Source organism: Squalius cephalus (genome assembly GCF_949319135.1).
Source record: "Squalius cephalus genome assembly, chromosome: 18".
NCBI lineage: Eukaryota > Metazoa > Chordata > Actinopteri > Cypriniformes > Leuciscidae > Squalius > Squalius cephalus.
In genome coordinates, this window is record NC_137139.1 from 21,293,073 (window position 1) to 21,320,625 (window position 27,553).

The 27,553-nt window shown below is 36.1% G+C and overlaps 3 protein-coding genes across 8 annotated transcripts; 2 read left to right on the forward strand and 1 right to left on the reverse strand.

Moving 5' to 3' along the window:
• Positions 1-1,870: 1,870 nt before the first annotated feature.
• On the reverse strand, positions 1,871-9,638 carry tmem240a (transmembrane protein 240a). Of its 4 annotated transcripts, none has more exons than XM_079849549.1 (5): positions 9,049-9,638; positions 8,673-8,779; positions 6,631-6,839; positions 4,493-4,531; positions 1,877-2,978 (listed from the first exon to the last, which is right to left on the reverse strand). In XM_079849549.1, exons 1-5 carry the CDS (start codon positions 9,103-9,105, stop codon positions 2,824-2,826), a joined length of 567 nt encoding a protein of 188 aa, XP_079705675.1. In that variant the 5' UTR covers positions 9,106-9,638; the 3' UTR covers positions 1,877-2,823. The 4 variants fall into 4 exon arrangements, with proteins under 4 accessions (XP_079705676.1, XP_079705678.1, XP_079705675.1 ...); XM_079849551.1 differs by having other exon boundaries at positions 8,673-8,863; positions 9,049-9,344; XM_079849550.1 differs by lacking the exon at positions 4,493-4,531 and having other exon boundaries at positions 1,871-2,978.
• Positions 9,639-13,238: 3,600 nt separating this feature from the next.
• On the forward strand, positions 13,239-19,419 carry mlh3 (mutL homolog 3 (E. coli)). Of its 2 annotated transcripts, XM_079849047.1 has the most exons (13): positions 13,239-13,528; positions 13,678-16,163; positions 16,244-16,345; positions 16,428-16,504; positions 16,614-16,718; positions 16,829-16,913; positions 16,989-17,057; positions 17,407-17,515; positions 17,651-17,810; positions 17,895-17,918; positions 18,552-18,630; positions 18,882-19,030; positions 19,124-19,419. In XM_079849047.1, exons 2-13 carry the CDS (start codon positions 13,679-13,681, stop codon positions 19,217-19,219), a joined length of 3,540 nt encoding a protein of 1,179 aa, XP_079705173.1. In that variant the 5' UTR covers positions 13,239-13,528; position 13,678; the 3' UTR covers positions 19,220-19,419. The 2 variants fall into 2 exon arrangements, with proteins under 2 accessions (XP_079705173.1, XP_079705174.1); XM_079849048.1 differs by lacking the exon at positions 16,244-16,345 and having other exon boundaries at positions 13,678-15,962.
• Positions 19,420-19,445: 26 nt separating this feature from the next.
• Positions 19,446-26,837, forward strand: kansl2 (KAT8 regulatory NSL complex subunit 2). Of its 2 annotated transcripts, none has more exons than XM_079849049.1 (10): positions 19,446-19,584; positions 20,372-20,624; positions 20,720-20,898; positions 21,384-21,498; positions 23,156-23,319; positions 23,397-23,563; positions 23,750-23,840; positions 24,755-25,008; positions 26,079-26,282; positions 26,389-26,837. In XM_079849049.1, the coding sequence occupies exons 2-10, from the start codon at positions 20,374-20,376 to the stop codon at positions 26,482-26,484; spliced, it is 1,521 nt and encodes a 506-aa protein (XP_079705175.1). In that variant the 5' UTR covers positions 19,446-19,584; positions 20,372-20,373; the 3' UTR covers positions 26,485-26,837. The 2 variants fall into 2 exon arrangements, with proteins under 2 accessions (XP_079705175.1, XP_079705176.1); XM_079849050.1 differs by lacking the exon at positions 19,446-19,584 and adding an exon at positions 19,687-19,735.
• The last annotated feature ends 716 nt before the right edge of the window (positions 26,838-27,553 follow it).

The window sequence follows — 27,553 nt, forward strand, 5'->3', positions numbered from 1 at the left end:
TATATGTTTATGTAGTTCCCAGGATGTGAATGGATCTTGAGTGGGATTTTCCTTGTTTGTACGAGAGACATCAAGAATTACGGTTGAAGAAGCATTTAAACATCCCTTCAAGGTAAAACTGGGATGGTGTTCATCGGCCTTGTCTCATTTCCACCCAGAGATCTGCAGTGACTCCTGGATCAAAAGCAATCTTATTCGGGCCTCAAGTGGAGTAGTTATCTGTCAAGCGAGTCCCACTTCTGCCAGAAGAGCTTTTAACAAATCCCTTTGACCTTATGAGACAGAAGGATTTTATTTAAATCTGTGATTTAAATATTGCTCTCAATTAAGTTAAACAATTCAGATATTTAATTTCACAATGGAACACACATGCACGCGCACACACGCACGCGCGCACACACACACACACACACTGTTGGATTTTCATGTTTTATGGGGACCTTCCATAGACATAATGATTTTTATACTGTACAAATTGTATATTCTATCCCCTACACCTATACCCATCACAGAAAACTTTCTGTAGTTTTACAATAATAATAATAAAAAAACTCAAATCATTCTGTATGATTTATATGCTGTTTTCCTCATGGGGGCCAAACAAAAATGCCCCCACAAGGACAAGGATTTCGGATATTGCCATCTTTGTGGGGTTATTTAAAATTATTCTTTTTTATATTATGAAATATTACTAAAATTTAAAATAACTGTTTTCAATTTTTAAATATTTAAAATGCAATGTGTCCCTGCTGAATATTTTTGTGGTACATCCTTTGATTAATGAAAAGTTAAAAAGAACAACATTTATTTAAAATATATATTTTTTGTAACATTGTAAATGTCTTTATTGTCATTTTTGTTTAATTTAATGCATCTTTGATGAATAAAAGTATTTCTTTCTTCCTTTTTTATCTTACCTCAAATAGTTGCCTGGTTTCCACAAAAATATTAAGCAGCAAAAACATTTTTTATTGATAATAATAAGAAATGTTTCTTAAGCACCAAATAAGTAGGCTATGTTACAATGATTTGTGAAGGATCATGTGACACAGATAATAATATTTCACAATATTACTGTTTTACTTCATGTTTGATCAAGTAAATGCAGCCTTGGTGAGCATTATATATATATATATAAATCTTAATTATTCCAAACCTTTGACTGGTGTACATGTACTGTAGGCCTATATTTGTTTTCTTTAGGATTCAGATGGTGTTTATTCTTGATTTTTAGTAGCCTATATGGTGTTTGGTTTTGATTTTTAGCCTAAATTTATATAAGTTGTTCTTAAAAGTCTATCTATTACTTCCTCATCTTTTTTACACCAATATAGCATTAGATCTCTATCAAACTCAGCAGTTCTCTCGAGTTTCATTCATGCTACCACAGGTTTTGGTTGCCTTCAATCTTTCATTTGACATTCTATTTTTGGTAACACTTTACAATAAGGTTCATTAGTTAACATTAGTTAATGTATTAACTAACATGAACTAAGCATGATCAACACATTTGTTACTGTATTTGTTAATCTTTGTTAATGTTAGTTAATGAAAACAGCTGTTCATTGTTTGTTCATGTTAGTTCACAGTGCATTAATTAATGTTAACAAATACAACCTTTGATTTTAATAATGTATTAGTAAATGTTGAAATTAATATTAACTAAGATTTATAAATGATGTAGAAGTATTGTTCATTCTTAGTTCACGTTAGCAAAGGTAGTTAACTAATGAACCTTATTGTAAAGTGTTACCCTATTTTTTTATGAGTATGGAACAGTTAGTAGGACTGTGTACGTTTCCCCTCAGCAAGCATGGGTGTTATGCGATTGTCCACCTTCAGTCGTTGAGAAATGACACATCCCAAAACTAGGGGTCACTGTTGTGCTTCAATGGCACTTTTAATAAAACAGACATTTTATCTTCACAACAGCAATGTCTGGACATAAAGAGGAAGAGAAAATTGGGTCAGGACTCTCTGTGCTGGCAGGCTGGTTGTTCTTGTTTGAGTATGGAGTAGTTTAAACGCAGACCTGGAAGGGCTATTGGACACAGTGTAGGGAAGACAAGGAAAGTGCTAGCGGCTCTCTCACATATGACAGATAACGTTCAAAACAGCAAAAAGAGCCCTGACCGCTCATTTCAACCTTCCTGCACTCTCCTTTATTTACAGATAAAATTAATACATTCATTTATTTCACGTAGTAACAAAGCTAACCAATCATTTTTTTTAGAGTGATCTCTTTTTCATCCATCCAAAAAGTTCACATATCACATCTGCATTCAAAATTCTTTCCTCTTTATGTTTTTCCCTCTTTTTTTTTAGTTACCTCCTACTCCCGTGTCCATTTAAATCCCATAAAACAATATGTATAACTATTTACATGATCATTAATCTCTAACTATACCATCACAAAACCATGACCTGCGCCCTCCCACCCCAACCGCTTATCACCCCCCTCCCAAAAAGTCATATCCTGATGAAAAAGCTAAAAAAGGTGGAAGGGAAAGCAAGGAATAAACATGAATTGACTCCCATTGTCTCATAAAACCATTTCTTGCATCCTCCCCCATTCTAAAAGTGCATGCCTAGAATCAGCAATTGAAAATAAAATGCCTGTACAGAAAAAAACCCTTTCTAAACCATTCGCCAAATGTGGCGAACGTGGAAACAGATCAGCATATTGGCAACGATAATCTTCTTTCTTCTTTTGGCAAATACTTGAGTGGTTCTTGAAGGTCTAAAAGATGTAGTGGAACAATTAAAGTGGGTCTCTGAGGCAGCAGCTGGTATGGAGCAGTTTTGGGAAAACTGCTGTTAAAGTCAGAGGTGACGGGGGCTGGGATGACCATTGTGATAGAGCTTCTGCTTGATGTGCACCATGTTTCCGCTGGAATCCTCCAGTTGCCGAAGCTGTGCGCGTCTACGGAGGTCCCGAAGGTTGCAGAACTGTGGCAACCACGACCAGGAAGGGGTATCTGTGAGCGGCACAGAGAATAACGCATTAGCATCTGTCAAACTGTGGCGTTCTATACATTCTTAATGGCTAAGCTAATGAGAAAAGGAAAAAAGAAAATGTACATCTTACAATGAACCAGCATGTCTACACAACGTGTTAATGGAAACAGCATGTGGGTCCAGACATGGAGGCTGGGGTGGAGGTATAACGAAACCACAGAGAGTTCCTCAGACAGCCCCGCCCCTCACAACTAGCCCTGTTGGAAGTGTGTCAGTGTGTGTGAAAGGGAGGCGATGGGGGAGCGGGGGGTTATTTATAGCATTCCATGGGTATGCCATCCACAAGGACTGTCGTGAAGGGTATTCAGAGGAAGGCGGTGAATAAGGTTTTTTTTTAAGTCTTAAAGCTGGATCAAAAGAAAGGAAGAAGAGTTCAATGAAGGGCTGGATATTAATGCAGTTATAGGCAAAGTTCTTGTGTTTAAACAAAAGAAAGAGGTATGTTTTTCATAAAAAGCACTTTTATTAATAGCATTTTTATTCAAATCGAAAAAAAAGATAAATATTTTCTAAAATATTGTATTATTAATATATATATATATATATATATATATATATATACACATATTAAGTACATATTGTAAAATGTATGAAAATAAAAATATATACATTTATTATGACAATATAAATCAGTTATCATATATATTACTTCTTGTCTGAAAAGAAAATTATTGTAATATATATATATAGCTAAATATATAAAATATTTTATTATTAAAATATGTATACATATTCATAATTTAAATATATGAAAAAGTAAACATTTCAAATATTTCATTATTACAATATAAATCAGTTCTTAGATATATCCTGATCTGACCAGAAAATTATTATTAAAATGTGAAAAATATATATATTTTTTTAAATAAAAAAGCTAAATATATAAAATATTATTTATACATTATTACAATATAAATAAATTAGCAGATATATCACTCCTGAGCCGAAACTGATTAGGGGGTAAAGAATAACAGCAAACATTCAAAGATTCAAGGTATGTGCTTCAGTGCATTGTATATGTTTTATGTGTGTGTGTGAGTATGACTGCACGCTTACACGTCTCACCAACTTGCCTTCTCTTTCCAGCTGCTCTTTGTCTATTTATAGCACTCGCACAGTGCAAGGGTGCAAATCTCTCTCTCTGTGTGTGTGTGTGTGTGTGTGTGCTGGTGGGGGTGGGGGCATGACAGCATCTCTCTCCCACCTTCCTTTCCATCAACCTCACCTTCACTCCCTATCTTGGTGAGGCTAAATGATGCTGACCTGCCATCAACGTCACAATTTCACAGCTGTGGTGTGCTTTACTAGAGGGGCATCCCCAGTATTTTTTCAGTAGGTCATATCATGATACCATTTTGTGTTTGTGCTACCAAAAAAAAAAAACTTTATCAAAGTCAGAAAATATTTTTTCTTTGTGGGCTGAATTAAAAGGATAGTTCACCCAAAATTAAAAATTCTGTCATCATTTACTCACCCTCATGTCGCTGCAAACCCATAAGACTTTGGTTAACCTCTGAAACACAAATTAAGATATTTGTAATGAAAACAGAGAGGTTTCTGTCCCTCCAATGAAAGTCATTGTAACCAAAACTTAGAAGATCCAAAAGGGTAGTAAAGACGTCATAAAATGAGTCCATATGAATTGAGCGGTTTAATCCAAGTCTTGTAAAGAGATACGATCGCTTTATATGATGAACAGTTTTAATATAGGCTTTTGTTCACATATAAACACAGATAGATAATTTGTGTTTCAAAGATCAACCAAACTCCTATGGGTTTGGAATGACACGAGGGTGAGTAAATGAACAGAATTATTATTTTTTTGGGTGAACTGTAATAATATTTTGTACACAGCGCTCTGGAATCCTCATATTTATTATTTATTTATTTTATTAACAAGCCCTTGTTAGCAGTGGCCACTTTATAATCCCTATCTCTCTTTTTATCATTGGAAATGCTTATTGCGGTTTTGAATACACCAGGAGACATCGATTTTGTTGCCAGTTGCTGAATTTCATATTAGGCCAAGCAAAAAAAAGGCAAATTATGATACTAGGAAAAAAAATAATTGAACAACATTCAAGTAGCAATTTACAAATTGTGTTTCTTAACCGAGTGAAATCCAGAATATTTATTGACTTTTGTTATTATAAAGCAATGGGGGATCTTATGTCTTTTGAATTGATTTGGTGTTATAAGGGGGCTCTGTGTGAAATTATTAATGAGAGTTTACAGTTTGTACATTTTTAAAATGATTTGATTTGAATGTGTATTGATTTTTGATTTGATGTGTATTTGATATGAATTGTATGTGAATATTTTGTATTCACTCAGACAGGACTTGACTGTATAAATATATAATAATTGTAATAATAATAATAATTAATAATAATTGTAATAACGGTGTGTTCTCTCTCTCTCTCTCTCTCTCTCTCTCTCTCTCTCTATATATATATATATATATATATATATATATATATATATATATATTTCAAAGCTTTTTTTATATATCACTCTCCTTGGACCCCAATAACTATCCTCCAATAAGTTCATCCGATGAACACTAATCAAATTAAAACTAAAAGCATTCCATTTTAAAGCACTATTTACATATTCTACCACAGCTTATGTACCTCTTTACTCTCAAAAGACCACAGACAACTGTTATAAACAACTGCTGCATTGCCAGTGATTCAGTTACATTGAGTGAAATCCTGCTGTTAATTTCTGCAGCCACAGTCTTCATCTTAATACATTCATTACTGGGTGTGATAATAACAGGGCAGAAGGAGAGCGCTGACAGCTGATGAAAATGAAAAATGTAGGTGTGTAAATGTTTGGGGACAGAAAATTGAATTTTGGGAGTGTTTGGAAAAAGACATGTTTATTAACATAAAACCAATACAGTGGGACACATTTTAAAAAAGGATTTAGAAATTTATAAGGATTTACTCCCATACAAATCCATGTATAGTATCACTCTAACACACCAACTGCAAATCACTTAGTGAGATTAGCTGATCTGGTACTGTATATTATAAAAAAAAAACATAAAAAAAAAACATTTATATATTTACAGATTTTACTCTCATTGTTTTAATTTTAGTATTTTACTCTTTGAGACACAGCTAATGTACTTTATTAGCTGTATGAGCACAAGCTGTGTTCATGTCGTCACTAACATTTAAGGCACTTGTTCTTCACAGTAAAGTGTTTGACGTCAATTTTTTTGTTTTTGAGATGCAGTTTTAGAACCTGAATACATCCATTTAAATCTAGCACATATACATGGCATTTGAGCAAGGAAATAACACTCAACCACGTTCAATTATCACGCTTAACAAAACATAAGGGCAACAAATAAACAAAAAGCATTATTGTAAAAATGTCTCTTCATAACATTAAATAAATTGTCACGTAAGGGAAGAAAACATGATTCTGATGCATAAAAAGAAATGCATGAACACTCACTTACTCTTTAGAAGCTCTATTTAAATTTTCAGTAACCAAATCTTGGTCTGCATAGATCCTACAAGCATATCCTTTGTCCTTTACATCTATCCACATGTATGCTCTCCATACACTCTTGGTTACAATGTTCTTCCCACTCACCATAATAGCGACTGGCTCTCCAGGCCCTCACAGCACAGTGCAAAGCTCCATCCAGCCACAACAACAGCCAGCTGATACAGAAGCCCAGCAACAGCCCCAGCATGAGGTCCATCTCCTGTTTGGTCACACTGTCACTCACAAAGTAATTCTCAGACGAGTCCACGAGCGAATGGTCTCCATCATATGGAATTACGTAGTGAACATGATGCCTAAGGCAGAGAGGGGAAAACTCTGTTTAGAGGTTTACATTCAAACTGACATGAAAGAATAAGAAAGGAAAACAATAAATGAGGAGATACAGTGAGGACATATTATTACACAAAAGATTGCTTTAATAACTCTCTCAGCAGGGTGGGAAAAAATGTGTTTTCTATACTGATATTACTTGTGGATCCAACTGAGCTCAGTCAAGCTGGGCTTGTTGTCTTGGAACACATGCATTAAACATATGGTTTGGCACACAGCTGTTACAAATAATGCAGTTTTTGTGTGTGTGTGTTGCATTTGTGGAGGTCTATGGGAAAATACTTAGTTTCATTTTATAATTCAACAGAATTATAAGCAAGTGTCTTAGATAAGGGTTAAAAAGACTTATACGGGTAACTTCATCTGGTTTCGTAACATAAAAATGACACATGATAGCTGATTTCTTGTTGTGTAGTACTAATTCATGCATAAGTTTAAGTTTGGATGTAACTTACATGCAACCTTGATCCTTAGCAACATAATGCCTCAAAAGTCAAATAAATGTACTTATGTTTGTTTTACTATGTTGCACGTGAGTTTAAAAATGTCCAATAATTAGTTTGAACTCTCATTTTTTAGAGTTAAGAGGAAACAACTATAACAGTGGCAACATTTAGTCATACAGATATTGATTCATGTAATGTGAATGAAGTTTGACATTTGATAGGCAGAAATATACAGATATGCAGATGTCAAAAGACTTTATGAGCAGATTGACACTGATGCACAGAGAATGTCTATTAATGACAACACAAATCATGACAATGCGTTATCTCTGTTTATCTATAAATTGTTTTTACGTTTCATGTATGAAAAAAGTTTTATGCCTTGTTTCTGCAAATATCAAGGACAGCAGGTTTTCAGTGACCATGACCCATTTATAATGCTCTTGGTCCTAACAGAATACTCTATGTTTGGAAAGATAAATAACAGATCTCCACCAACAGTTTTAAGGTGTTAAATCATGTACATCTATTGAGAACAATTATGATCTGACCTAATTTACTACCCTCAGATGTTTTTACATCAACAACTTATAATCAACAGATGTAGCTTGAACAGAAACTGTTCTCCAAAAGTCAAGCTTCAGTACTATTCAATATAAAAAAGAAATAGAAAAAAAAACAAAAACATGGGGTATATTAGCCTTGTAGGTCTAAATAAAATACAAAATAGATTATGTGTAGCCTATGTAAATAAATAAACAAATAAATAAATACATGGTGTATATTAGTATTGTATGAATATATAAAATATAGACTGTATGTAAATAAAATATTACAATTTTTGTACACTAAACATCACAAAACTGCATTATATCATATACTAGCCTACCTTCTGTATCCTTCTGCATTGAGATCACATTTCTATTTCAATAATACTAACGTAATTGTGTGGCCAACACACGAGCCCAAAAGAACAACATCTCTGGCTGTGCTTGGAGAAAAAGCACACCTTGATACGCAGAAAGGAAAAAAAAAAAAAAAAAAATACAAGCAGAAAAATCAAGGAGAATTCTCATACTGAAACACCGACGCAAAGCAACAGCATCTGCTCAGTATCAATAAACCATTCGAATTACGCCCAAATTATGACACAAACCCCACGAATACACATATACGGCCTTAATGTGACAATATCCATTTGGATAAATGAGATGAAATGGAAAAGACTGTTTTTCGGGGGCTGGGGAATGGCTTAGGCCTTTGAGCTGTTAGTAATAGATGGGAAACCTGTCAATTTCTGGATCTCGTGCTAGAATGCAATTCGTTATTAACGTTTGGGTTGTTTTTTACCTTCCACAGTTGCAATGACAGACGCGGTCTTCCCCTCGTAAATGCGGTAAGATGTAGTTGTGAAAGCGGTCCAGGAGTGCGTTCATGTCCATTAAACACGCTATCGCCTGCAAAGAACCATTCGAGTCAACCGGGACATGACAAGCAGTATTGGAACACAGCAACCGCTACATGACCTGGTACTGTGACCACTGCAGGGGAAAATACACATTACATTTCCACATCAGCCAGTAATACACACAAGTACGGTTGTGCTGTCTTAATGAGATTTTGAAATGGACTTTCAGCGGTCCACGCTCTCATTAAGCCCCGATTTCACTTAACAAATGACAGAAATTCACAATTATGAAGTGCTTAGACAGACTAAAGGTCTTACCATGACAACTGAAGCACCGAGAATCATAAAAATCATGGTGGTTGTGATCATATGCATCAAAACTTCCGAACTCGCCTTTCCTCTTCCCCAGTCTGTTCAACAAATCCGGTTAAACTAAAAACATGCCGTCCCGGGAGAAGACGCTCATGGATGCGCCCTCGCCGCTACACCTGCCTCGGTCCTGAACCCGCCAGATTGGGAAGCGTTCTTAAGGCGCATAGGGTTAGGATGAGCAGATCTCGCTATCCCACACGCGCATTCACACAGTCTTCACCCACATCCAGCGATACGTTCCCCCAGTGCTGCAGTTGAATCCGCCTTAGCCGTGCGGTTGGGAGGGAGCTGAGGAGGTAGAGAGTCCTTTAGTCTGATTACTGATGCTGCTGCCTCTCTCCTCCTTTGCGCTCCGACGCCGCTGGAAATGTCTTGCGAAAACGAGCAATGCCTGGGTCAGCTAGTTCTCTGATATATCTGTCTAGCAGTTGACATCTAGTAGACCTGAGATACGTCGTCAAGGCTTTATTTGAAGAAATGTGTGGTCGGCTTTACATATCTGCTGCGATCTTGCCACTGTACAGGTGGCAAGCCGCTTTAACATTTATAGGCTACCTTAATAAATAACTAGTCGCCACTTGCATTTTTAAAATTCTTATTCACACACACACACACACACACACACACACACACACACACACACACACACACACACACACACACACACACAAGATTTTTTTATGTTTTTGAAAGAAGTCTTTCATGCTATACACCTATTTAATCAAAAACACAAGTTAAAGTTAAACACAGTAAACGTTGTAAAATATTATTATACGGTGACCGAGAGAGCTCAACAACGCACTGCAACTTTAAATTTTTTTTTTTTTTTATTATGCTTCAACAACACAAACAAACAAAGTACATTAACAAATCTCTGAATATAAAAACGCGCTGCTACTGAAGAAAACACATGCAAATAGAAAAACACCCACAAATTAAGAAAACATCTTCATCAGTTTTACAACACATGTGCTCCAAATACTCAGTCACAACACAACCAAATACAGAAATGCGCTGCAAATAGAAAAGAACACAAAGGACATGTTTCCAGGGGACCCCAATAAGTGACGAACCCGGCTGGGACAAGATTATTGTTATTGCTCGTGAGCAAGCATGCCCTACTCCCTTCGAAGGGCAGAGTCCTTGAAGTGGGGACTTTGGAGTGGGCTCTATTGTGCCATTATGTAGTCGTTTGGAACGCACTTGGCGAAGGGAGCAACGAAAGACGTCATTTCCTCATTATTTTCACCTGGGATGTTCCCATGACAATGCAGCGCGGTGTCCATCAGATAGCTGTTCAACAGAAATGTCTTATTATTGCTGTTAACATAACTGTTGCAAATAAATATACATTTTATACAAAAAAGTTTTTAAAATATGCTTTATCTGTGTGTGAGTGTCTCAACTTTAAAACTTGCCATCTTATCTTTGGACCCTGCATTACCTAACATTTCTTATTAAACTTATTTAAACATAACATGACAAAATTTGTGTAACTGATGGATAGATTAAAATCTTACCCTCATGTTCTTTCTCTCTCTCTCTTTTTTTTTTTTAGTTTTCAGCTCATTGTTAATTCTTCTTTTCTCATTTGTATTCTGACGACATTGAACATATTGTATTCAAAGTTATATGTCATTGACATGTCATCTATGTTTTGCACACACAAAAAAAGTTTGAAAATGAAATAATACATAAAATGAAAAAGTATACTTTATAAGCACTCCCAGCTGGGTTCGTCACTTATTGGGGTCCCCTGGAAACATGTCCGGTGTGTTACCGCTGTTCTATTTGCATCTTGTTTCTGTATTTGGTTGTATTGTAAACTTTTGCAGCGCGTTTCTGTATTTGATTGTGTTGTGAGTATTTGGAGCACACATGTGTTGTAAAACTGATGAAGAAGTTTTCTTAATTTGCGGGTGTTTTTCTATTTGCATGTGTTTTCTTCAGCTGCAGCACCATGAACTCTCTTGGTCACCGTATTAATAGCCTATTTTAAAATGTGGCTATTCTTGTGATGGTAAAGAGTTTTCATCATCATTACTCCAGTCTTCAATGTCACATGATCCTTCAGAAATCATTCTAATATGCTGATTAGGTGCTCAAGAAACATTTCTTATAATTATCAATGTTGAAAATAATATATGAAACCATAATATATGTACACACAGTTAGGCCTATCTATGACAAAATATTGGCTATATTATAAAATATGGCTAGTTTAGTTCAACCTAAAAATCTTACAAGATTAAAAATTGAATGAATAACAATTCAAATAAAAATATAATAGTGTTTCATAAATTTGTGTCAGCTATATTTGGTTGCATGGAACTGAAAAATAAATCGCTAATAAATAAATATTAGGCCTACTTGAACTGGAATAGGTATCAGCAATAATAACTGTAGTTTATAATAGGAAAGTGAATAGCTAAAATCGGAATCACAGAAAGATAGTATAAGGAATAAGTGTTAAAATGGCTTGCCACACACTGTAGGTTTCTGTTGATAAAGTAGGCTTCTTCAAGCCACCATACGACCACATCCTTCTTTCTTAATATCCATTTGGGTTTATATGCAGAATGTGCCAGCACAGTTTTAAATCTTGCTGTTTGATCCACAGCAGCCAGGAGCGTTTCTTCTTTATCTCGTGGCGGTGCGTGAGCGTTGTGCGCGTGAGAGGGGTGGGGGAGAGACAGAGAGGGGGTTTGGGTGGGGAGTGGTAGAAGAGTCTTGACTAATTCACTTTTCCCGTAAAAACATGGCTGATCTTTTTCAATTAATGAAATGCACTACATTATATAGGACAGCTATCCCCCAAGGAGCGTGTAGTTTTTTACCAACACATCCTCACGCCCCCTCACGCGCTCTGCAGTTCATATTGCGCCATTTCTTTTAGCTCATAGGATTGTTCAGCTTCTATTTCCCACCTCATGTTCCCGAAGCTTTGCACGTTAACTAACACATGTGAAAGGACCTTGACCGAAGATACAAAACACTGACTGACTTGGCAGGAATTCAGGCTTTAAGTCTTAACTCAATTTCCTATTGATGCACTTCAATCTCTTTCCAGAGCGCGCAGTAATGCAGAATGATAACCAAAACGCAACCAATGGGAAAATGCATCAGTGACGTTTTCAATAAGCTTTTCTTGCAAAACTTGCCGGTATTTTTTGTTTTCACTATAAATCATACCAATTCATAATATACTGATAAATGATGACACATCTTTATCTGTGAAGGTCACCGAGAACATGCCACTATGTCCCCCACATTCAGCAGCAACGCATTTCAGCACCCTGGAGAGCAGCACAGTAAAGATTTACTGCTGACCACCATCAAACTCTCTCTCTCTCTCTCTCTCTCTCTCTCTCTCTCTCTCTCTCTCTCTCTCTCTCTCTCTCTCTCTCTCTCTCTCTCTCTCAGTAAGCTGACACAATGTAGACTGAAATGGATAAAGAAATTAGTTTTCTAGTTTTCTTCCTCATAAACCTCATAACAAGCATAAAACAAGCTTAATTATCACATCGATTTATATTATTTATTTGCCCTATAATGTTCACTGAGTGTATTGTTTTTTCGAGTTTCATTAGAAAATATAACAATAAACAATAACAATACACTAGATGTTAGAGACTTTCTTAGTGGAAAAACTTTCTTATTTCTATTCTGTCACTTGCTCAGTCTCATTGAGTTAAAAGCATGATAGCTAAACATTGATGATTATAATTATTAATATAGCCTACATGCAACTTGATTTTGAACTATGCTACATTAAATAGTATGATATTATATTTTTATTTCATTTTGTTGTTTAGATTTATTTATCGATAAATCTTCTCTGATGACATATAATCAAAGTAGACATATTTATCAAAAATAACTTGATTTTAACTAGGCTACATATTATATTATATTTTTATTTCATTTTGTTTTTTAGATTTATTTATCGATAAATCTTCTCTGATGAAATATAATCAAAGTAGACCTATTTATCAAAAATACGGTTCTGCAAAAACAAAAAATAACTTTGGTACTAGATTTATTCTTATTCATGACATCTGCACTAGTATATTGCCTGCTCTGCGGTGGCTTGCTTCACGCTGCTGCTTATCCTTGACGTCATTTCCGCTCAATCCGCTGCAATTCACGTTGTTGTGAGTGAAAGTAGATCGAACCCACAACAGAAATAATGATTGTACAACTTAAACGGGTTAACGAATGAAATGCCATGCAAACGTTATTTTTTATCATAAGTTGTAGAAACACCGTATTGAATTGAGTGGCTAAGGAAACCGTCATTTTTTAGGACCTAAATGCATCTTTACGACATGTTGTTACATGGCAACCGTCAAATCTGACAAAACTGACAGACGGCTTGTTTTCTGCTTGTTCAGTCACAAATAACATCTCACAACCCACCGAAGAGGTATAGACGTGTATTAGTTTAATTATTATTTCAAATGAAAAGATAATTATACTTCTCTTATGTGCGTCGCTATTTACATTTTTGATTAATGTTTAATTTGACTTTTTCATCTCTGTGCATTAAAGTATTTTAACATTTATGTTTTTTAGAATGATCAAGAGTTTGCCCCAAGATGTTCAAGCACAGCTGCGCTCTGGTGTTGCTATTTTCTCATTGCAGCAATGTTTGGAGGAGCTCCTGTTAAACAGCATTGATGCTGGAGCAACATGTGTGGCTGTCAAAATAGACATAGAAGCCTGCAAGCTGCAGGTGATCGACAATGGCTCAGGGATGTGCCGGGAGGACATGGAGAGAGTGGGATTGCGATACAACACAAGCAAATGCAGCTCGCTGGAGGATCTGGATAATCTCCGATTTTATGGGTTCAGAGGGGAAGCGATTTCCAGTATTGTTTCCCTTGCAGAAATGGTTGAAATGTCATCTAGGACTAAGCTGTCGGTGAAAACATACGTTAAAACCTTTAATGAAACAAATGCATCGGATGTTTTAGAAGCTCAAACTGTTCGTCCCTCCGCAGGGACGACCGTGTCCGTCTACAATCTCTTCCACAACATGCCAGTCCGAAGAAAGAGAATGGATGCTGTTTTAGAAACCGAACGCATCCGTCAGAGAGTGGAGGCCATATCTCTGATGCACCCATCTGTGTCATTCACAGTGAAAAAAGAAAATTCGGCTCACATGATGGTGCAGCTCTCTAAAACAAGCAGTACCTATTACAGGTTTGTGCAGATTCATGGCTTGAATCGAGCCCAAAAGCTCGGAGAGGTCAATTACGTCCATGAGCAGTTCGAAATGACTGGTTATATTGGTCGTGAGGGACATTACAATAACAGCTTGCAATTCCTATTTGTAAATGGGAGGCTTCTTCTGAAGACATGTATTCATAAAACACTCAACAGCCTTCTGAAGAGAGTTAGCAGTGCTGCGAGACAAAACAACAGCCCAACCGCATATTCGTTAACATCGAGCCCCAAACAAAGAGGCGGATGTGATCTCCATGGCGTCTATGTTTTAAATATCAAATGCCATTACTCAGAGTATGACATATGCCTCGAACCAGCCAAGTCACTGATAGAGTTCAAAGACTGGGATAATGTACTCATCTGCATTGAAGAAGGAGTAAAAGCATTTCTTACTAAGGAAAATCTGGTGACAGAGTTTTCCATGAATGGCAGTGATGGTCCATCAAGTAGTCCATTGAGGAATGCAAAGACTTCTGTGGCAGAACAAAACCTCAGTGCTGAGCAAACGCGTGAAAAGTGTGACGCACTGACAGAGAAAAAGGATAATGCAAGTGGTTTGGAAGTCTCTGGTGGTCAAATGTGGGAGCAAGTGTCAATAAACACCGAAACCATTTCCAGTGAAGAATCAGATGCTGAAAAAGCTCTTCAGGGTGGCGATTTGCATTTGCAGACCACATTTGCAGTTACTACAGAAATGAATAACAATCGCAAAGAAGATGAAAATGCAATTTATCCTAATATAAGCCATAAGGATTTGCCAGTTACTGTTAACAACAACAACAACATAAATGTGATGGGAAGCAAAAAACACAAGATTTCAATTCTGGATGTAAAAGGGGCACAAGATAGTTTAAAACAATTCTGCTTCCCAAATAAAATGTCTCCAAAAAAGAGAAAGTTGCCATTAAATGGCATTGAAGAAGACAAACATGTTTTTTATGGTCCCAGCTCAAAGACTTGCAGAGCTGCACCATATCGTAAATTATCTCTGTCTTTTGAAACAGGATCTCTTGACAAGTTCAAAAGGTTGTTTGGGAAGAATCCTGAAAAAGATCAACCAAGTACAGAAAAAACAAGCCTTTTACAACCAGAATCCTCTAGAAAATCGAATGACTGCTTTGTAGGATCTACTTTGTGCTTAGATGATTTAGACAAGCCCTTATTGAGGAACATTTCAGATGCTCATTCTCCATGTAGTTCTGAATGTTATGCAGAATCTTCACCATGGAACGAGGGAGAAAAAATATCACCGGCTGCCAAATGTTCCTACTTCAAACATGATAAAATGGCATTCAGAGAGGTCAGCAGAGATACAGACTTTCTTACCATGGAAACGTTGTCTTTTCCAGTTGTACAAGACTCAAACTTTGAAGAAAAGTCCTGTGAATTAGAAAAAGAAAATTTATTATTTGGATCCTCTGGAAATGTTGATTCACTTGTCTGTGATTCTTCTAAAGACAATCCAGTCTTCGCTCTGATTGAGCAGGACACAACAATACCTTCCTCAATTTTAGAAGACTCTCACCTCTGCAACAAGAATGTGCCTTCCTTTTTGGGAAGTGTGAGCAGTGTTGATGAAGCCAGAGGAACCTCTCAGCATGATCCTCTGTGCAGCAACACAGGAAATGAAGGTCAGAATACAAATGACAGTGTTGAAACAATCCCAATGTCCAGCAGCTGGCTGGCTCATTATGACAGTTGCTTAGGAAAGCTAGTTTACATAAACCAAGTTACAGGGCTCAGCAAATATGACTCTCCTCCTGTGGAGGAGACTCAAGTGCCATGCACCACAGATGTCACTAACTTGGCGGTCAGTGTTATTTCAAGAACAGGTGGGAGAAATTCAGAGAGACGTTTTTGGATCACTAATGTACAGATATTTATATTATAATCAGCTTGTCTTTGCTCATAGGATTTGAGCACAGGTGTTATCCATTTCACACAGACATTGTACTTCCCTTTCTGCCCAAGCCCAGAGCAGAAAGAGCTCTTAACTCAGGGACAGACAGCAGAGGTACAGCTCTAGATTGACATCAGGACTGAAATCAGCTTTTTAGTACACATTAACTAATTGTTTTTCTTTTTACTCTTTTAAGAGGATGCCCAAGGTCCCGATTCATTGTCGACTTTATTCTCAAAATGGAGTAACCCGGTGTTCATACGGCCTCCAGAGGTATAAAGACTACTGGTTTAATAAATTAGGATTTTTAATGTAATACTTAAAAAAAAAAAAAAAAAAAATTCTAATTAATTTGGCTCACACTAATAATTATTCTGAAAAGGTTGCTGTGGATGTAACCAGCGGTCAAGCTGAGGGTCTTGCTGTAAAAATACACAATATTCTTTTCCCCTACCGGTTTACCAAGAATATGATCCACACAATGAGAGTAAGTATTATACATCAACTCTTTTTGTGCACTGAGGAACTGACACTTTACAATGGTGAAAATGAATCTAAGATTAAAAAAAAGAAATAATTTTTTTTTTTTTTCCTTAGGTCATCAATCAAGTGGACAAGAAGTTCCTTGCTTGTTTGATAAATACAACAGAACAGGATGTGTCTGAAAGCAGTACAAATGAAGGTGCCATGGCCTGAAAATCATTGCATTGAATAGTGTGATGATGTCCTAAACATTTGTCTTTGCCTTCTACTGCAGGAAATCTTCTAGTGTTGGTTGATCAACATGCTGCCCATGAAAGAGTTCGACTGGAGGGGTTGGTAACAGGTAAATGGTAATGATGTAATGGTTAAGCACTAAATCAGCATGTTAGAATGATTTCTGAAGGATCATGTCACACTGAAGACTGTAGTAATGATGCTGATGAAAATTCAGCTTTAAAAATACATTAAAATAGAAAGCAGAGATTCAACAGATATTTCACAATATTAACGTGTTATTGTATTTTTTTAATCAAATAAATGTAGTCTTTGAAAACATTTAAATATCTTACCGACCCCAAACTTATAAGAATAAGAACAAAACAAAGTTCACGTAAAAGCATTAAAATGCTAATAAAGAAGAGGTGCATAAGGATTCAATGAATTTTTCCCACACTGCTTGTTGTTTGATTTAGACTCCTATGAGGATGACCCAGACACACCTGGAAAAAAGAGGCTGTGTTCTTCAAGTGTAACCCCACCCTTGGAGATTAATGTAACTGAGGAGGAATTGAGACTTCTGAGGTCAGTGCAGCTGTTTGAGCTGTTGAACATTCCTGATTCCATCGTCATCTTCTCTTTGAAACATGCATGTGTGTTCAATTAGTTCTGCACCTTTGCCAAAACAAAATGCCATAAATCTCTCTTTTGTTCTTGAAGGTCTTGTCAGGCCTTCCTAAGGGGTCTTGCTTTAGATGTAAGGTTCCCAAAGAGTGAGTCACTGAATGTGTTTTTGGAGAGACTTCCCACATGTTTCATCGAGAAAGAAAGCACAGAGCTCCGCCGTGGAAGGCGGTCAGTAATTAAAACCATTGCAGAGGTCAGACTCAGTTCTTATTTGTTTTTGTTTTCTTTTTGTTTTAAACTCAATTTCGGCTCATACACTGTATATTTTATTCTGTAGGACTACCTGCGAGAACACATCGAGGTGAGCTGGCATGTCCATACGTGATTTGCAGTGCTGGGTAGTTTGCTTACAGATTGTTGTCTATTAGTGAAATAAAGTACAAAAAATTGTAGTTAGTAATGTAATCTAATACATTACACATTTTAAGTTATATAATCTGACTACTTTTTGATTACTTTTAGACTTGAATAGTATAATCTTGTTCCATATTGATAAAAATTACAAAGAGAAAGAAAAATGATTCCATTTTTTGTTAACAAATAACAACAAAATGAAACGATTAAAATTAAAATTAAAATTACATTACGTTAGGGTCTTCCAAGCTAGGGTTTGGGAAGGAACTGCAGAGGGTTTCATCAAATCGATGAAAAGCTAAAAAAAACAAAAAAACAAAACAGTAACTAAGAAAACAATGAAATATTTCATTTGTTTATGCCTTATGGCCTCTCAATTTATAGTCTGATTATGAGTATTTTAACATGTATTATATTCTAATTACAAGTATTTAATTTTTGGATCTGATTATATAATCTAGATTACATGTAATCAGTTACTACCCAGCCAGCACTGTAAACAAAATACTACAAATGGGATGTTTTTGGAGCTTGAATGGGATATATTTCTGATATTTTGTTCTTTTGACTCATATTGCAGCTTCTCCACTCAACAGGAAGAGTGAGAGGAACGCTGCCTCTGACAGTACATAATGTTCTCGCTTCACAAGCGTGTCATGGTTAGTGTTATAAATCCACCATTAAGTTCAACTTAAATTTATTCTGTTTATTAACTGTTATAACAGCGAAACTGTCTCCCCCTTCTCCCATTTATACAAAAGAAGCCACAATGTGTCTAAACATTTTTGTGTACACTTTGAGTACATTTAACGATTGTACATTTTTGTTAGCTATTTTTAAGCATGTAGGTAATTAGCATTTTCAAATATTCTTGTGCATATTAATTAAATGTATTTATTTATCTTAACAGGAGCAATTAAATTCAATGACATTTTGAGTAAAGACGAGTGCTGTAGTCTGGTGAGCTCGCTCTCCTCTTGTCATCTTCCTTTCCAGTGTGCTCATGGAAGACCTTCCATCGTCCCTCTGGCAGATCTTCACCACTTAGAAGATCAACAGGTGTGTTTCAACTAATCTGCAAAAAAAAAAAAAAAAGTTGTTTTTTTTCTAATATTTTCATTTTCATAGTTTCATTTTTTAATATCCCCACAGGATCTTCCCAAACCAAATATGAAGAAATTGAGAAGGATGTACAAGTCATGGCAGCTTTATGGAAAAGATCAATCTCTTGCACAAAACAAAGCATGAATTTATCAACAGTAAAACCTCCTGCAATTATTAAATTATTAAATTATTTATTTTAGAGTCCACCTGCTTCTGTTTATTGCTGGACTGCTTTTATTTTGTTACACTTTTTGGAGCATATACAGTTGCTGCCAACAAAAACTGCTCTGCGATAGAGCAGCCAATAATAAAGGACTATACTCGGTCGTGAAGTATTTTCCTCCAATCAAATGGTTCCTTACAAGGTTGTGGTCCAATCAACGTTAAACGTAGGAGGGCGCTAAAATGGATGACGATCCTACACAGAGCTCATTGTTAGTGCATTGCGTTGAAAGCTGGAAGGGGCAGCAGAAGATCTCACGTAAACGTTAACAAGTATTTCTCCATAGGTGAGTTTTCACGTAGAAATTATATTCTATAACGTACAAAACAGTTTTAGACTCAATTGATGATATATATTGATTAATTTCAGTTTTTGTGAGTTAAAATCAAGAGTATCTTATCCTCCCAATTCAAAGATGGCCGAACAGCAGCACTGACGTATGAATTTTGCGCTTTCTGCATAAGATTAAAATGTCAATCTTATGATTTCTGAAAACATTTTAGACCTCGTAGCTTCTGTAATGATAACGTTAAAAAAAATTTGCGAATGCAAAGTTAAAGAAATGATCTATGCGACTGTCTGAATGCTCTTGGAGTTTACTGTAATGTTATATCCCACATGCTTTTACGGGATCTGAACGAATCTCGTGTGCTGATGTACAGTAAAGCCTTAACGTTACCATGTTAAGTTCAACATTTTAATTAGCATTTAACGTTAAACGAGTTCTTGTTTATCTTTAGTAGATGTGCATAATCAAGTTGTAGCCTATGCTAAACTGACTTTTTGGTCCCTTTGTTGATATACAGTCATGGCAATGAATTGCATCATTTCTTTATGGCATGTGGTATGTAGAAATATCAGGGATTTTGATGCAGATATAATGAAATGTTAAGTTATTTTACGATTTTTTTTTTTTTTTTGTGGTTATATTCTAAGCGTCCTCTTATAAGCCACATTTTCTAATTTAATAAATTATTTCTGCAGTAATGATGAATGACTGGAAATTCAGAGGACCTGAATTATGGTGTCTGTGTTTGATTTGGTTATGTATGTTGACTTTCTCATTGCATCAGTGATGAACAGGATTCGGATCCACGTTCTGCCATCCAGCAGAGGTCGAGTGACTCAAGCTGCTCGCTCTCAAGAACCTCAGACCTGCTCCTTCACCCAGAGACCCTGTTCACAGCCTCGTCTGGAGGGCCTGGAGTTCTGCATCAAACATGTTCTTGAAGATAAAAATGCTCCCTACAGGCAATGCAGCTATGTTTCCAACAAGAATGGCAAGCGCTGCCCCAATGCAGCCCCAAAACCAGAGAAAAAAGAGGGGTAAGTGTGTTTGTTTACTCCCTTAGGATGGTTAAGAAAGTACCTGGTTTCTATATTTTTTATTTTACTATTAATTTTGTTTTTATTTCTGTTAGGGTTGCGTTCTGTGCTGAGCATGCACGCAGAAATGCTTTGGTTCAACAAGCCCAAATGCGGAAGGCATCTGCTTCTGGACCGTCCCCTGAAGTTCTACTGTCTCAGCTCAGCGGCTATAGTCGGCCAGAATCTGGAGCTCACAGTCACGAGGGCCGAAGTGAAGCTAGTCGCATACTAGGTAAGATCTAATTCGTGTCTAATCGTGCTGTTACTTGCTTTTGGCCTTGTAACCATTGAGAAATCTCTTTTAAGTCTGAATGTGATGCAAACAAACCTGTGTGTGTGAACTGATAACTGAAGTGACTCCAGTTTGGTTGTTGTTACTCCAGAGGAAATTAACAGCAGTAAAAAGCCATATTAAATGTGGTAAAAGCAATATTTATTATGTAAGTTGTCATTTTTAGTTCTTTATTTTGTGATATTGTTTTCTAATAACTCTATCTATACATGTGATGGTTTTATGGGTGATATGTTGTGCCATTTAAACATTTATTTATTTATTTATACAGAAATACTAAAATTATTATATTTGACACATAAATGTTTAATATATTTGAGCATAACAGAATAAAATAACGATACAAGAGTTGCAATGTCTTACATGTATTTTGTTTTATGTCGTTTGTCGATATATTTTGTCTATTTTTTTTTTCCCTTGTATAGATGAAGAGAGCTGGAGTGAGGAGGAGCAGGATCCAATTGTTTTGGATCAGACATGGAGAGGAGACCCTGACAGTGATGCTGAAAGTCTTGATAGTGACCATGAAGACCCTTTGAAGTGAGACATTACTCAATTTAATTTTCTTATCTGCTTTGTTTTGTATCAGGTTTAATAAATGAATGCCACCTGAGATTAGGGCTGCTCGATTAATCGTAATAACGATTTCTGCTTCTCTCGATTAATTACAAATATTAGTCGCAATATTTGTCCCGCTGATTATTTGTTCTGAAAACATTTATTTTAAACATTTCTGTTATCTTGCATTGGTAACAAGCCTCCATTCTCATTCCTCCTTGGGTTGCCAGATGTCAAGAAAATAAATCCCCCAAATGGAGATTTTCACTTAAAAGTATACATTTTCTTCCCAGTGTTTTACTGGGATTTTTAAGGGATAGTTCACCCAAAAATTTTAATTAGCCCATGATTTACTCACCCTCCTTGGTGGATATGACATTCTTTCAGACGAATACAATAACTCAAATGGCCATACACAGTCTACTTACGACTAAAGTGCATCTTAAGCAACTTGTGATGTTGGTAGTAAGCGTAGTGCGTCATGGCGTAGCGTAAATATCAGCATTACGTCACATTACTCACATAAGTTACGCTTTAGACTTAAGGGGAATCCATATGTTTCGTTTGGCAGGAAGCTAGTTATTTTACTTTATAAAGTTTTAAATATGGATATTTTTCTTACACAAACGCATCGCTTCGCTTCAGAAGGCCTTTATTAACCCCCCGGAGCAGTGTGGAGCACTTTTATGATGGATGGATGCACTTTTATGGACTTCAAAACAGAAACGGCCATTCACTGCCATTATAAAGCTTGGAAGAGCCAAGACATTTTTTAATATAACTCCGATTGTATTCGTCTGAAAGAAGAAAGTCATCTACACCTAGGATGACTTGAGGGTGAGTAAATCATGGGCTAATTTTCATTTTTGGGTGAACTATCCCTTTAATCTTCTCAATCTGACAACCATGTGTACGCTCTCTCTCTGCGCTGTACAAAAGATATGATGATCTGACCACACCGACAAACATTTATTTTGGAGTTTAGCAATGTTCATTGTGAAATTCTGCCTGAAAGAAAGCTGTCATACAGCCAGTCTGTGTTCCTTCATGAGGCCGCTTGTGCGAGTTTCTGCCACTAAATCTGAGCGAACGTTCTCTGTAATTAGCTGTAATAAATCCAAACATGATTCCTAACCATATAATTTGCTATCATTGATTGGTTAATAAATGTGGTCCATGCAACCAACAATACTAAGTAAAAATATAACATAATTTGGAAATATTGAAATTCATATTACAAAATTCACTTTTTCACGTTTTCGCTTTTGAGAGAAGCTGTTCAAAGGTTCTACCAGTTTTCGTTATGCAAAGCAGTTGAAAGCTACTCAGCCACCGTCTGTTTGCACTGTTTAGCCGTTTCTGAGATGAACATGGCTAAAAGGTGAAAAAGTATGAGTAATGGTAACTATCATAATTGATTAAACAAAGTCATGTGCCACCTACAGGCCAAGATGAGACATGTGAAATGGCTCTTGTTACATGATTACCCCTTTTGATAATTTTATATATATATATATATATATATATATATATATATAATAAAATGATAATTATGATAATAATCGTGATTATCAGTTTAACCATTATCGTGCTGCCCTCCCTGAGATGTCAGTTGATGAGTGTGACTTATTTTCTATAGGCATGCGGGTGTTTACACAGCAGAGGAAGTGGCGCTCATCACACGTGAAAAACTAATCAGACTTCAGTCCCTCTACATAGACCAATTCAAACGTCTGCAACACTTATTAAAAGAAAAGAAACGACGCTACCTGCACAGCCGCAAGATTGAGCATGAGACGATTGGTAAGGCTGCTGCTGTCATTCTTTGGTTGCATTCATGTATTCAGTCAACATATAATATAATCAATTTTGTGATGCAGGGAGCAGCCTGTTAACGGGTCCAGAGGGCCTGTCCATGAAGGAACGAGAGAACCTAAAAAAATTAAAGGCTCTGCGACGTTATCGCCGGCGCTATGGAGTGGAGGCGTTGCTGCATCGTCAGCTCAGAGAGCGAAGACAAGCGATTACTGAGGGAGGCACGCAACAGGTATGGCTGGACTTTCTAGTAACGTCTTGTACGACAATAAAAGGTTTAATCTCTACAGACCTGAATGACATTTGATTTTCTGACTGTGAAATGGACATCAGTCTGAGCCTATTGTCATGCTCAGTAACTTTTTATAAATGTCATTTGTGCATCTTTTCATTATTTTGTGTTTTTTTCCCCACACAGGCGATGCGTTTAGGCCAGAGATGTATTTCCTTTGTGGAAGGGACACGCTGTTCAAATCAGTGTTTGCCGATGACACGACATTGCGTCTCTCGTATCCTTTTTCGTTTCTGTTGTATATATGTATGTAATGTTCAGATCTATTAAACTTTTTTTTCTTTTTTCTGGCAAATAGAAAAATAAATTTGGACTGATAATTTGAGTAGTTTGGTGTATATATATATATATATATATATATATATATATATATATATATATATATATATATATATATATATAATACTGTTCAGGAGTTTGGGGTCAGTAGGATTTATTTTTTTGGCCTAAGTGTCTTAATAAGCAAGGCTGCATTCATTTGATTAAAAATACAGTAAAAACAGTAATATTGTGACATACAATTGTTTGAAATTGTTTTAAAATTAAAAAAAGTTTTCTATTTTAATATATATATAATGTAATTTATACCTGTGGTGGCAAAGATGAATTTTCAGCATCATTACTCCAGTCTTTTGTGTCACATGATCCTTCAGGAATCATTATATTATGCTGATTTGGTGGTCAAGAACCATTTTTTATCTATGTTGAAAATAGTGCTGCTTTTGTTGTTGAAAACGTTTGATCAGAATAATGTTCTATTTAAACAAAATTAATAATTTCTTTTAAAAACATCTTGCTGACTCCAGACTTTTGAATGAAAATAGACATTTAGTTAATAATATAGTATATTTTCATTTCATTTCATATATATATATATATATATATATAATCACATCACATGCTCTTGTAGCCCTGAATCAAGGCCTGCAGTTTGCTGTAGCTGTTGGTTTCAAACAGTGGCTTATACAAAAATCCTCTAATGGTCTGTTTACTTCCCAGAATTATCTAATGGTGAAGTCCTTTCTGTTTGAAGGAACAGTTCAAGTTCTCCACCTCATCCAGCCTTCCATATCTTTGACATTTAAAAGTTATTTCCCGAGTTCACCTTATCTCCTTAACCCTTCACAATAGACATTTATCAAGATAGTGGCCAAGTTTTATTCAAGATGTGCCCTGGTCTGAAGGACGTTCCATGTGATCGGCCTGTGCACATGGGACAGTCTGAGGATCCCCGCTGTCCTCTGCACCTGTCTCTGCCTCCACCCATGTACCAGCCCGAGCAGGAGTCTCTTGCCCCGGAGCAGCTGGCATCTGCGCCCACAGACATGTACCTCAGTGCTGCAGAGCTCCAGCCAACAGAAAATCTACCTCTGGAATTCAGTGATGTATGATTTGTGTTGGTTTCTCTCATTAAAACAAAAATCGCTGTGTGCAATTGCTTTTCTCATGTGTTTTGGCACATCCCTTCACACAAAGTTTCCCATTTTCAGAATAATTAAGTCTGCAATCCGCGCTAAATTTGTTCATCAAAACCCCCTGCTCCCTCTTCAGATTGCTGAGGTGTCTATCAAGTATCTACATGCCTGCTAACAGTGCTGCTCAAACATGTTCCCTGCAGTGTAAATCATATCCCGTAGCCTCACATGAATGAAAAGCAAATTAATCTGAATGTTCAGCAGTCATCTTCCTTTAATTTTGTTTCTGACATTTTCTGTGCCCACAGTAAAACCTCTCATTTAATTTCATTTTTGGAAACGTCTCATTTTCCTGTTATGCCACAAGCTATGTATGTGCTTTTCCATTATTTGTTCCCATTGCCTGTTTTCAAAAACAAACAATATTGCAAATTTACCCATATTGCTGGATTTTTTTGTGTTGGTTATTTGGCCGTCAGTGACAATTAGATGTTGAGCTGTTTAGTACTTTTTTTTTTTTTTTAATTTCTTTTATTAAATGTAAGCTGTTTTGCAAAAACACGTTCAATTATAAAATAACTGGTTACGCACGACACCTAAAACTATTTTTTGGTTGCCTTTGATAAATATTTATTAAGAAAAATGTGCTATTAATTGAGACATTTAAAAGAAAGTTTAAATGAAAAAAAAAAAAACATCATGAAAGTATCTCAGATTAATACCAAGCTAGTGGTGATTTGTACTGTATTTGCACTATTTTTAATATAAAGTTCTGATTTCTTTTGGTACATTGTCATTGCACAAAATATTAAAACTAAATCAGTTATCTGCCAAAAACAGATCTGATATTGGATTTCTCTCATTTACCAATTTTACATTTAGTTTACCTTTGCAGTATTTTTAAAAATGATACCATTTTAAAATAGTTTTTTATAATACCATTTTATAATAATCATACCATAAAATAGTTACTGTGCCGAATTAAAATATTGGTGCATCCCTAATCATCAGTGATGTAATTAAAGTCTGTTGGTGTGCAGGATCTTGATGTTGAAGATGAGGGATTGCAGTGTCCCCCATCCCCCTTGCTGTTTGATACAGCGCTTGCATTAGAGGACCAAACCATCAGAGAGATTGCCGAGGCCCCCATGGACATACTGACAGGGACGGAGCATGGATATCTAGACGGATCTGCTCAAGATGTTGAGCTCTCAGAGAGAGACAAGGTGTCTGTGGAAGATGAGGTAATTATCACTTGGAATGCGTAAACGATGCAACCTCAGTGGTGTGTCTATTCCTTGCAATGACAAGTGGGCATTTAAGCACCAGAGCTACTGTCTTGTTTTACAGGTTGAATCTGAAATACTTGAAGCAGTCGGACAAGCGGTTCCCATGCTGAATTCATCAAAGGATTCTGACATGAAAACAACAGATGCCTTATCCTGAGCACCTTGTGACCTGATTTTCTCAGCTGTTGTACCCTTGATATTTCAAACAGTTCAAATATCTATTTAAAAGCCATATTCCGGAAGTCTGCTTTCATCGCAATATAACCCAACATTCTCTTTACCTAAAATAGCACAATGGCACATGTTCTGAAATAGATTGTAAGTGTCTTCTACACAGCAGTGACAGTATATGCTCATAGTTTGTATTTTGTAAGGCAAAGATGAGGTATGTGTTTAAGTACAGAAAGTCTCCAAGCACCATCTCCATTTTTATCCAGCACATTTCTGGTTCCATATGATATTCATGACTCATACTGGGATTTGTTCACTAAAATAAACCTTTACATCTCATCTTGCTCTTCTTAATTATAATTTTGCACTCATGAAAGGAGCTCCTCTGGGACCATCAGGGTTCCCACGGTCTTGGAAAACCTAGAAATATCAGGGCATTTTTATCATCAGAGTCATGGAAATTTCTTTAGTGGATATAACATGGTTCTAGTAATGATCTGGGTTGGGTTTCCCAAAAGTATCGTTAGCCAACTTTGGTCGCATGTACCACTGAACTGTATTGGTAATGACAGAACTTGCATCCATGCAGTTGGCTTTGGGAAACGCACCCTTGGTTTGTTGAACTTGCTTGCAAGCTCAAGTTTGATATGTGTACAAATTGTTATTTTGAGTTGGTTCTTTTTGATAATTCAGTCAAACTGGTTCACAGAAAGATTCATTAGTGATTTTTTTATGTCAGAAATCCTTGTACAGTAAACACAAATGACTGGAAAGGGCATGCAAATTGGTCAAAAAGAGTGAGAACCCTGGACAATATGTCTTGATGTTGAACAATTACTAGTTGAGCTCCCTACTTGGAAAATGAAGCAGTTTGATTTGGAACATGGTGGCTATTAAGTAGAAAAGATTAATCGAAAATAATAGTTTTGAATTTTATACACACACACACACACATATATATATATACATTATTATTATTATAGAAATGACATTTTATACAATTAAAGGCATAAAAAAAAAAAAAAAAAAATCATGAAGATTGGCCACAGAACACT

Bases quoted from the DNA above. Each gene is read 5' to 3' on its own strand.
- tmem240a (XM_079849549.1), bottom strand. From the start codon at position 9,105: ATGCATATGATCACAACCACCATGATTTTTATGATTCTCGGTGCTTCA. The intron at 8,780-9,048 runs GTAAGACCTTTA...GGTTCTTTGCAG, and splicing joins TCGGTGCTTCAGTTGTCATG to GCGATAGCGTGTTTAATGGA. The intron at 6,840-8,672 runs GTAAAAAACAAC...TCTCTGCCTTAG, and splicing joins TGTCATTGCAACTGTGGAAG to GCATCATGTTCACTACGTAA.
- mlh3 (XM_079849047.1), top strand. From the start codon at position 13,679: ATGATCAAGAGTTTGCCCCAAGATGTTCAAGCACAGCTGCGCTCTGGT. The intron at 16,346-16,427 runs GTACAGCTCTAG...TACTCTTTTAAG, and splicing joins CTCAGGGACAGACAGCAGAG to AGGATGCCCAAGGTCCCGAT. The intron at 16,505-16,613 runs GTATAAAGACTA...TATTCTGAAAAG, and splicing joins TGTTCATACGGCCTCCAGAG to GTTGCTGTGGATGTAACCAG.
- kansl2 (XM_079849049.1), top strand. From the start codon at position 20,374: ATGAACAGGATTCGGATCCACGTTCTGCCATCCAGCAGAGGTCGAGTG. The intron at 20,625-20,719 runs GTAAGTGTGTTT...TATTTCTGTTAG, and splicing joins AAACCAGAGAAAAAAGAGGG to GGTTGCGTTCTGTGCTGAGC. The intron at 21,499-23,155 runs GTGAGACATTAC...TATTTTCTATAG, and splicing joins GACCATGAAGACCCTTTGAA to GCATGCGGGTGTTTACACAG.